Genomic DNA, 12,709 nt, shown 5'->3' on the forward strand with positions numbered 1-12,709 from the left:
ATTAAAATACTTGAAAATTGTTGAAATTCAATCTATCGGTGTTTGTGTGTGTGTGTGTGTGTACATACACAATACAAGTGCTACTAAATTGAAATTTTTTATTATCAGAAATGGTATGAAATTTGAGATATTATTAAAAAATACAATACATATATATATATATATCGTATTAAATATATACCGTATTTACACATATTATGTTTAAATGAGAAAAAAATCGTTTGTTTTTTAACTCTCATTTTGTTTTATATAATACTTAACAACATTGTATTTCATTAGTCAATGTGTTAGTGTTTTTTATGTACAATATATTGTATAAATGCATTTTGTGTGTATATATAGTATATATTCATAATGGATATATATATATATAAAATCGACTTCTCCTACATTTAATATATATATTTTCTTRTATATATATATATTCATATATCGATATATGAGTTTTCCTCTCATATTTCATATAATTATATTTTATTATATATTATATAATGCATACGGAATACTCATTTGCGATCATTACATATTTACTAATAAAAATCCATTAAATAAAATTAACTTCTCTGTGCTTTATATTATACTCACAAATACCTCCTCTAAATAAGGGTAAGAGTAAAGATGCAAAACAGGCGAAAAAAGACAACCTCGAAGACCTCAAACAGGAGGTCTCGATGGATGAACACAAGATACCGATTGACGAACTGTACCAACGGTTGACTGTGGATCCCGAGGTTGGTCTGACCGCTGAACAGGCCAAGAAGGTGCTAGAAAGGGACGGACCTAATGCGCTGACACCGCCAAAGCAGACACCCGAATGGGTCAAGTTTTGCAAACAACTATTCGGTGGTTTTGCACTATTACTATGGATTGGTGCCATATTGTGTTTCCTGGCCTATGGTATACAGGCCGGTAGTTTCGAAGAACCGGCACCGGATAATGTAGGTTTCACCACATAAAACAATATATATATATAATCTGGTATTATTTTCTCATTTGGGATGTGTTTTATTGTGTCAAACAGTTATATTTAGGTATAGTGTTAGCCGCTGTGGTCATCATTACCGGCTGCTTCTCCTACTATCAAGAGGCCAAGTCATCAGCCATTATGGAGTCATTCAAGAATATGGTTCCCCAATACGCCACAATCGTCAGAGATGGTCAAAAGCACACCATTACGGCTGAAGAAGTAGTGGTCGGAGATATTGTTGAAGTCAAGGGCGGCGACAGAATTCCGGCCGATATTCGTATTATTAAATGTAAGAAACAATTGTTTTTATTTTTTTAAATCAATGTTAAATATATTATATAAAATTTAATGTCTGTTTCTACTTAACCATTAGCTCACGGATGCAAAGTTGACAACTCATCGTTGACCGGCGAGTCCGAACCTCAAACACGGTCATTCGATATGTCCAGTGATAACCCGCTCGAGACCCGCAATTTGGCATTTTTCTCGACCAATTGTGTGGAGGGCGCCGCCACCGGCATCGTCATTAACACAGGCGATCGTACAATAATGGGTCGAATCGCCAATTTGGCGTCGGGTCTGGCTATGGGTGAAACACCGATCGCCAGAGAGATCGAGCATTTCATCCATATTATCACTGGTGTCGCCGTATTTCTGGGCATTACCTTCTTTCTCATTGCATTCGTATTGGGCTACCATTGGTTAGATGCCGTCATTTTCCTCATTGGCATTATTGTGGCTAACGTTCCCGAAGGTACGATATATACAGTATATTAGCACTATTATGTTTCAATGAGTTGACGAGTCGATAATAATGACAATAATTGTATTAATAAATTAAATACAGGATTATTGGCTACAGTAACTGTATGTCTGACATTGACTGCCAAACGTATGGCCAGTAAGAACTGTTTGGTAAAGAACTTGGAGGCCGTCGAGACATTGGGCTCGACATCGACCATATGCTCAGATAAGACGGGAACATTGACACAGAATCGGATGACTGTCGCGCACATGTGGTTTGACAATCATATCATTGAGGCCGACACTACTGAAGATCAGTCGGGTGTCCAATACGACAAAAGTTCAGATGGATGGCGTGCACTGAGCCGGGCATGTATGCTATGCTCACGGGCTGAGTTCAAGGGTGGCCAGGATAACATTCCCATTTTGAAACGGTTAGTCCATTTTGTGATCATATTTTTTGACAATACAAAGAATATAATAATAATAGTAAAATGATATATCCTATTACACATGACTAATCAATCAAATAGTATATCGATATATAAGTTATAAATTTATATTTGTATATATCATATGAAACAAATAGATAGACAGATAAGATATATATATTATTATTGGATATACTTTATAGGCTTAAGTCAACTGAAAAAAATTAACAACAAAAAAATATTTGATTTATATATATTTTTTATACATATATATATATATATATTATATACTGTATACTGTATATTGTGCTGATCTATGCTATATGTATGTACTGTTTGTCTAACCTGTCTGTTTCGCGATTAATTTTATTGAATATATTTGTTTAATTCATATCATCTCTCTCTCTCTCTCTCTCTCTCTCTCTCTCTCTCTCTCCATCTGTCTATCAATCATTCAGTGAGTGCGCGGGTGACGCCTCCGAGTCGGCAATACTCAAGTGTATGGAAATAGCAATCGGAAATGTGACCGCTTATCGKAAACGTAACAACAAAGTGTGCGAAATACCCTTTAACTCGACCAACAAATATCATGTGACCATTCATGAAACGGAAGACCCGAACGACCCGAGCTATTTGGTGTGTATGAAAGGAGCGCCCGAACGCATACTGGACCGATCGGGAACCATATTCATCAACGGCGAAGAAAAAATACTCGACGAAGACATGAAGGACGCCTTCAATGCGGCTTATCTCGAGTTGGGCGGTCTCGGCGAACGGGTTATCGGAATGTGTGATCTGAAATTGCCGGCCGATAAGTATCCGCCCGGCTATCCATTTGACGCCGATGAGGCCAACTTTCCGTTGGACAATTTGCGATTCTTGGGACTCGTATCGATGATTGATCCGCCACGCGCTGCCGTACCCGACGCTGTGGCCAAGTGTCGCAGTGCCGGCATCAAAGTCATTATGGTTACCGGCGACCATCCGATTACAGCCAAAGCCATTGCCAAAGCTGTCGGCATCATATCGGAAGGTATGTGTAAACTATTAAATTGTTTTATTTTTATCATCAAATATTATTATTATTATTATTATCGTCATTATTACATTGACTGCCCGGTGCTCTGAATATTTTATGACATTCCTTACAATTAATAGACTATTTATGGTGTACTCGTATTAGTAATTATTATTATTTATTTATTTTTATTTTCACTCTAATAAATCCTAGTTTTTCATAGGAATTTGAAGTTTTGATTATTATTATTATTATAAATTTTTTCATTTATCTATTGAACTCATATATACAGTGTATATATATATAATGTATATATAAATTTATATATACTGTATAAATATATCATTTGTTTTATATCTTTTAAAATCCCGTATTTTTATTTATAGATAAAGTTATAAAAATTTCCTAATTAATTAATTAATTAATAATATTGTAAATAACAAGTTTTATTATATGTGCTATTATTATATAAGTAATCGTTTTAGTAGGTATTTTCAACTCTAGATTTTTATATTTATAGACATAAATACACATACATTTTAACTACAGTATTATTGCATGTGTTTTGTAATTTTCTACCGGTGCTATAATTACAGCGCTTTTTTGTATTATTCATTTTATTATATTTTATTATATTATATTATAGCTGTGAAATGAGATAATAAAAGCAATAGCAAACAATGAAATAAATTAAATAATTTAAAATTAATTTAAATTAATTTCTATTTTTATTATACATTATATTATATATGGCTGGTTAACGATAACGAGTGCAACCCTGAAAACAATTAGTTTTTAGGGCTTTATATATATATATATGTTGAATATATCTATATTTTTGTACGATATATTGATATAAACCATAGCCCGGTGCGGCATATTATTGGATGCAATTAAATAAATATAGATTTTCTTTGACTCTCACTGCTGACAAAATACATTAGTATTGCCATTAATAAATTGATGAAACAAATAATAATTTTTGTTCATATCACATATATATATAATACGGTATACATATATATATATATATATATATATATATATATATATATATATACAATATGTAGTTATATAAACTATAATGATGTTATGATAAAATTATTATCATTTACGAAATTGTATGTATGCTGTACTGGAGTATTATAWACATAAGCAAAAAGGGTTGGACAGTTATGTACTGTATCTATTTTATAGTGAAGGTCCCGAAAAACTAATTATGGGTTTTGGCAATCATTTAACAGTGAGTTTTCACTGTAAAAAAGCTAATTACACTCAAACTATTTAAAACATATTAAATTATTCAGTAGTAGTTGTTTAATGCAATAGCAGCAGCAATGATGATAATAATAGTTTTACAATTTTATATTTCATAGATATTATAAAAGTCGATTTAATTACATTACTGCGGTATAGCTTATAAATGTTAGAGAAATATTTGATAATTTTTAATTTATACTTTATCTTCAATTATGGCAAAACATTATTTTATAATAAATTTCTAAATAATAATTAGTATATTTATTATTAGGCCAACTATGCTGTTTTTTAGTATACACCCAATGTTTTATTTTAATAAATATAGATTGAAATTTATTCAATATATAGATTACAATTATTATTGTTAGTTAAAATTGTAGTTTATATTAAAAAAATAATTTTTTTAATTAAATTTTTTCCTCTTATAATAAGTTGAAGTTGAAGAATGGTTTGAAGCTCTGTTTTATTGCATTTTCAATTGTTGTCTATTTATATATAAATTTATATTAAATTATATATGTATTATTATACTGTATATGTGTATTAGTATAGTAATAGTAGTACTGTACTGTATATACACTGTTATACGATATATATATTTGTATTGTCTTAGATTTTTGTTGCTTTCTCTCTCTCTCTCTCTCTCTCTCTCTCTCTCTCTCTCTCTCATTGTCTCTCTTTTTCTTAAAAGTCAAGACATTCCTCAGTGAACTAATATAATGGCATTTTCAGCACCAATTGATTATTTAATTATAAAATAATTAGATTTTTGTCTTTTCATTTTCGTCTATAAAAATTAATAATATTAGTTATGGAGCAAAAAAATGGCTAAATATCAAAGTTTAAGTGACAATTGAATTATAACTAATTTTTGTTGAATGCAATGGAAAAATATATAAATTTTTCTATTTTAATACAATTCAGTATAACGTTGCAAAAAAAGCATTTGAAATAAAATAAAACAAATTACTAATTATATGTGAATTGCTGGGAATTATGTCTGACTCCCAGAGAATAATTGAATATTAATTTATAATAACAAAAAAAAAATAAAATACAAAAAAATTTATCCTATATTCAATAAAATAATTTTTATATTTTATCATCAATAATATTGATATATATTTTTACTTATACTGCATTAAATATTATATAATTTTATATATTAATATTGGCACTGGTAGATGATAGTATATGTGCTCCAAAAAAAAATATGCCCCAATACATTTGCATTTTAGTATAACAATGTACATGTCAAAACTATTATACTGTAATATATTAGTATACAGTATATACAGTTATATTAATGTATTATTATTATTATTATTATTATTATTATTATTATTATTATTATTATTTATTATTATTATTATTATTATTATTAGCTGTTGTGTTTCAATTCAATATTTCATTATATCTATCTATGCGTTCATTGATTTGCATATTTATAATAAAAATAGCTTACAGTCAACTACAGTATTGATAATATATTATATAGGGTATAAAAATACAATATATGATATAATTTTATCTATAACATTAAAAATATTAATAAATTTAACTTTACTATATAAATAAATATTTGTTTTGTCTAGGGTTGAAAGATATTAATTTWAAAAAAATAATATTGTCATCCAATTTTAGTGTCTGTCTAGAAATTTATGATTTATTAGAAAAAACATAAATATCAGAAATACACGATTTTTCTAATATTAAGATTTTTATTTTTTAAAAATAAATTTATTTAATTTTCTTATATATAAATATTATTATACACATATATAATACAAGTACATTTAATTAAAATAATATTTTAATATTATTTTAATCMTCTGTAATAGTATACTGTTTGCTATTAATATAAAAATTATTTATATTATCTAAAATAATGAAATTAAAAAAATAATATTTTACATGACTTCAAATATACTAATAAAATATTTTAATAGTTTATTAAACAAAATTAGTCCTCTAATTGTCCTCTATTTCATATCAAAATGTCCTCTAACCTTACCTCCCAACCATAGGTATAAATTATAATAATATATAATATACAKTAAAAAAAGTTTAATTTATTGAAGCTAACAGCAAATACCATAACATAAATCGCAAACATGATTTTTGCTTATGTATGTGAATAATAAATGCAAAATTTTTGCGTTGTTATTGTTATATTATTAGTAAATATAAAAAACTTTAATTATTTTATAACATAAAAATGTAATTTATTTGCATAGAAGAAAGAAAGAGAGAAAGAGAGAGAGAGAGAGAGAGAGAGAGAGAGAGAGAGAGAGAGAGAGAGAGAGAGAGAGCTCACTAAAAAGTTTGTTTAATATAACACAAAATCATGCTTTTATGATATATTATATATGAAATAACTATTATTTAATAAATATATTACAATAATATATTGTTTGCATAACTCTTAAGCAATCATTACATTTAATGTTTACTTATATTAAACTATACAATTATTAATATATTGTATATTTATATTTTATACACAGTAATTGTAATACATTATATAATAGCTACGTATAGAAAAAAATGCTGTACTTCATAACTTTACTCCCGGTGCTTTGGTAATTCAATATCAAATATATTTTTTGGGGGCCAATTACTCTACTTTATAACAGGCAATTTGATATATTGTATAATTATATTATGTATCTATACTTTTACTCTATATGTGCTTTTGTTTGTTATTTTATTGAGTATAATTATGTATSAAACTACCCGGGCAATTTTACCCCTACATCTACTTTTATTATCTATTATTATTGCCTAATGAAAGTCRACCTAACTATACCTATTGTCYAATAATAAAAATAATTCACTTTTGTCTACTGATTGCAGGCACCGAAACGGTTGAAGACATTGCGCTACGACTAAACATACCCATTGAGGACGTGAACCCGCGCGACGCCAAAGCGGCGGTGATTCACGGCCAGGATCTAAAGGACATGAACTCCGACCAGTTGGATGAGTTGCTCAGATATCATACAGAGATAGTTTTGCCCGTACGTCACCCCAACAGAAGCTAATCATTGTGGAAGGTTGTCAACGACAGGGAGCCATTGTTGCCGTCACCGGTGACGGCGTCAATGACTCGCCGGCGCTCAAGAAGGCCGACATCGGTGTGGCGATGGGTATCGCCGGCAGCGATGTCAGTAAACAGGCGGCCGATATGATATTGTTGGACGACAACTTTGCGTCCATTGTGACGGGTGTCGAGGAGGGCCGACTTATATTTGACAACTTGAAAAAGTCAATCGCATACACACTGACCTCAAACATACCTGAAATATCGCCCTTCCTGTTCTTTATCATATTCAACGTACCGTTACCATTGGGAACGGTTACCATCTTGTGCATCGATTTGGGCACTGATATGGTGCCCGCCATCTCATTGGCCTACGAACAGGTCAGTACTCGGGTAGTACTTATTTAGATTATGCTTATTAATATATATGTGTTTTGCTGTGTAAATAATGGTTAGGCCGAAAGTGATATAATGAAACGACAGCCCAGAGATCCCACAAAGGATAAGCTGGTCAACGAACGGCTCATATCGGTATCGTACGGCCAGATCGGTATGATTCAGGCGGCCGCCGGTTTTTACGCATACTTTGTCATTATGGCTGAGTATGGCTTCAAATCGGACCTACTGTTCGGACTCAGGAAGGACTGGGACTCAAAGGGTGTCAACGATTTGACCGATTCGTACGGACAGGAATGGGTTAGTTTGAGTTTTAATTGTAGTGATTATTAATTATTATTATTTTGTATTAAATCATATTTATGGTACTATTATCTAATTCAATATAAAAACTTTTATATCTATCTCTTTTTTTCCTCTAAATATGTTACCCATTCCTATCACATGTGTGTATATCTGTCATACATATGTCTGAACTGTGTGTGTGTTTGCTATGGTTGATGTGGACAGACATATAAAGCTCGTAAACAAGTAGAGTATACGTGTCACACGGCCTTCTTCGTGTCCATAGTGGTGGTCCAATGGGCCGATCTTATCGTATGTAAAACCCGACGCAACTCTATTATACATCAAGGAATGAGGTTTGTCCTACAAATATATCAATATTTATATATATATATATATACTTTATATAATATACTCTTTACATCATTAAAATTACTTCATTTCAACTGATATGCCATTCCCTATACACACACACACACACACATCAAATAGAGTACATACTGTATCAGTGATAGAGATAAAACAAACTAACAAACAAATTAAATGTAGTTTTTAATTTCGCGGCCCAACTATCTCTCTCTTAATCTATCTCTGAATCTAACTGTCCAAATGATGATACGATAAGACTCGTCAATGTCCCTGATGATTTTGGGGTAGACTGTAATTTAATTACAAATAACACATATTAAGCTTAGAGAAAAGTATCTTTATTTTTAATAAAAAAAACTCCCATTTACTTTACATTTGGAAACTACATATATAAATATACTGAATTCCCTGTACTAGTTATCTATAGTAATCCCTAGTATTAGTATGTAATAACTTTTTTTTATTTATGTTTTTATCGACACTAACTCTTTATCTCTCTCTCTCTCTCTCTCTCTCTCTCCGTCTGTTTTTATGTTTCGCTTAATTTACATTTTAATGGACATCACATACGACTAATAAACTGGATATTTGTGTCGACACCATTGACAACGACGACAACAACAACAACTACAAACCAATGGCACCGATACTAAATTATACCTATCTTTACACACATATAGGAATCATGTATTGAATATTGGTCTACTATTTGAGACATGTTTAGCAGCGTTTTTATCGTACTGTCCGGGAATGCCTGTACTTCTCAGACTATATCCATTAAAGTAAATATAATTTTTTTTATAAATGTTATTTTTTACTCATATTATTTATTATATCATTTTTTTAGTACATTTTTTTCATTTTGTAAATATACTATACTTTAGTTTGTCAGTTATTTACTTTAGCGTTATAAACAGATATTTAATAGATAATAAGTATTGATATAATATTATATATAGAATATAGTAATGCATTTTGCTTTTAAACAACAAAAATTTAAGTAAACTTTGAAAATATATATATTAAGTTGTGGGACATTCAGGCAGCTGTGCGTCATTAGACACTGTATTTAATGGGAACGGTGTGTTAAAGTTCACGGATAGACTGCTTTTCACATTTATCTCTTCTATCTTATATAAAAAAGTTTAATATAATAGCAATGAATTGATGTATTTTTTTACTCACAGTTATATCATAGTAATATATATGTATATATATATAGTTTTGTAGTCACTGAAAAACTACTACAAGTTTTTAGCTACTAAAAGCTTTGAACAATATTATCATCGATAGCATAGCATAGTATCGTATTATAACATAATATAAATTTATATAAATCATATATATATATATATATATATATAGTATATACATTATATATATATATAAATTCTATCACTGGTACATACCAGTAGTGGTAATGTATTTTTTTTTATAGATAGTAGACAACAAAACCGATAACTACAAAAAAAACTACAATATATATGATTACCACAAAAACGTGTGTTAAGATTATTTGACATTTAGCGATATTCAATGTCTTTTTTGTTGTCATTGATTGCGCTATATTAGAGAAAATTAGAAAAAAAGACTTTCGATGCCCTAACCATATATATATATATATATATATAAATATAAATATCTTTACGCTTATGTAGGTTTTCGTGGTGGTTCCCAGCATTGCCTTTTTCACTGTTAATATTCTTCTATGACGAGGCCAGACGTTTCATTTTGCGCCGAAATCCGGGCGGTTGGGTTGAATTGGAGACATATTATTGATTTTATTATTATTATTATTATTATTACGATTGTTGGTCACACACACACACAAACACTCACATACATTAACACATTACCTGATCCTAGCGATTCAACATACCGTCACCGATACCAACACAAACAAACCAAACACTAAACAACTTTCTTTCTCTCTTTCTTTCTTTCTTTCTTTCTATTTCTCTGTCTCTCATATGTATTAAATGATTATATATTATATATAATTGCAGCTAGTTCATTTTTATTAACAATAATTTAATTATATAATCTAATATATAAACAAATATCAAATTTTTAAAAATAACAAATTATCTAGCACAAAACAATTATCTAAATATAAATATATACATTAACTAATTAAAAAAAATTATATATAATTATAATTAAATTAATTAAAAAATATTAATATATAAATAGTTTTAGTAATTTTAAAATTGAATTATGATGATGATAATTAAATTATAAAATAAAATCATTTATTAATTATTATTATAATTATAATTATTTTATTGTGAAAATAATTAAATTATATAAATAAGATTAAAATATTATAAAACTTTTTATTTTAATTAATAATCAATAAACTTAAAAATTCTTAAATTTAATCATTTTAGAAATAATTTAAATTAAACAAAATGAATATCTATTAAGAAAAATTAGATATTTAAAATTAAATATCGATGCAATGTTTTTTTAAAAAATAAAATAAAAATACTTTAAAAATATATATTGATAATTATAAATACATATGTACTGTATTTTATTTAGTTAGCTGTAAAAATAATTTATATATATAAATATATTTATTATTTATTTTTAAATTGATTTTACATTGCACAACAAACACAAATAAAAATAAAATATTTTCAAAGAAATACAATAAATAAAAATTTATTGAAAACCACTTAAAAAACAAAGTACTGTATATGTGTGTACTCTGTATATGTAAATAATAAAATAAATTAATCCACAAAATAGAAAATACTAGTTATTTGTATTACAATGAAAAATACAAAAACTAAAAATATATATATAAAATAAAAATAAAAACTAGTGATTGATTACAAAATATAATACATGGATTCACAAAAACAAATCGCATATACAAACAAACAATGCGATAAAATACAACATTCAAACTTGAAAAATATTTTTCAAGTAAAATTGCATTACTATTAATATTTTATTTTTTTTTGTGGTGTTGTTTATTAAATTAAATTGTTTATTTCGATAACTATACGGTAATACAACTAGTAGTAGAAAAATTATTATAAGTAAGAGTATTATTATTAAAATACTAAAATATTATCATTATTATTAATATTATCATTAATAAATTTGGTGTGTTTAATGGTGTATAGTTTTATAATTGATAATGAAAAGTCATTCATCCAATAATTATTTTTATTTTTTAGCAAAAATTTTTATTTTCATTGAATATTTACTGTAGATTAGTTATTAAATTAGTAGTTCTAGTATATTACTATATAATTTAAAATAGGTATTACACATACTAGTATAGATTATAATAAAATTCATAGATAACTAACTACATACACACACACACACTTACACATTTACACACACACACACACACACACACACACACATACACACATACATACATACGTACACGTATGTTTTCAAAATAAAATAATTTTTTCAGTTAATGATAAAATTACCAAAACAAACATCAAAATAAAACACGTAATTATTCATTTATATTTAAAATAAATTTTGAAAACGCATCACAATTACATAAACATAAAAAAACTAATTCAATTACTATTATGATAATAAATAAAATTGATTTATTTGGAAATAAAATTAAATTTTTTAGTAATGAAATAAAATATCTCGTTATTGTTGTTATAACTTTGGTCTATTCTACTTTATTTATATTATTAATATAATATATTAAGTTAATTAAATATTAATTTTATATAATACATTATATACTATTAATAATTAGATTTTCAAAAGTAAGATATTGATTATTTTTAAAATTAATTTTAAATATTTAATGAATAATATATTTACAGTATATATGCTTATATCGTATAAAATCTAAATTTCTAATTATGATAAATGTTAGCGTAATGTACTGTATAGACAATTTTTAAAATACATTAATTATTGCTTATGATGCTTAACAAAATATTTTGAAATTAAAAATTTATTTTTAATATAATATGATATATCTCTCAAACTTACAGTATATGAAATTATTTATTATATTTATATACTGTACAGTATATATACATTTTCTTGAAATCTACTAATAACAGATTTTAGATTTATATTTAAATAGTATATACTAAATACAGTTATTACAACATTTACAGTATTATTAATTTAAACAAATTTGTAGAAAATATTTTCTAATGTAAAAATTAGGGCAAATATCTAATTATAAAATA

At 27.3% G+C, this 12,709-nt stretch overlaps 1 protein-coding gene across 1 annotated transcript; it reads left to right on the forward strand.

Annotated features, from left to right (window-relative positions):
• Positions 1-10,518, forward strand: LOC128963886 (sodium/potassium-transporting ATPase subunit alpha-like). The gene is given in 12 exon segments (XM_054310426.1): positions 1-113; positions 606-938; positions 1,022-1,256; positions 1,341-1,721; positions 1,815-2,145; positions 2,601-3,175; positions 7,277-7,429; positions 7,432-7,844; positions 7,920-8,159; positions 8,370-8,500; positions 9,194-9,295; positions 10,172-10,518. Coding segments are annotated over 12 exon segments (3,018 nt in total). The 5' UTR covers positions 1-110; the 3' UTR covers positions 10,293-10,518.
• The last annotated feature ends 2,191 nt before the right edge of the window (positions 10,519-12,709 follow it).

Source organism: Oppia nitens, unplaced genomic scaffold (assembly GCF_028296485.1).
Source record: "Oppia nitens isolate AA-2021 unplaced genomic scaffold, nextdenovo-longstitch-racon4-pilon3 scaffold15_pilon_pilon_pilon, whole genome shotgun sequence".
NCBI lineage: Eukaryota > Metazoa > Arthropoda > Arachnida > Sarcoptiformes > Oppiidae > Oppia > Oppia nitens.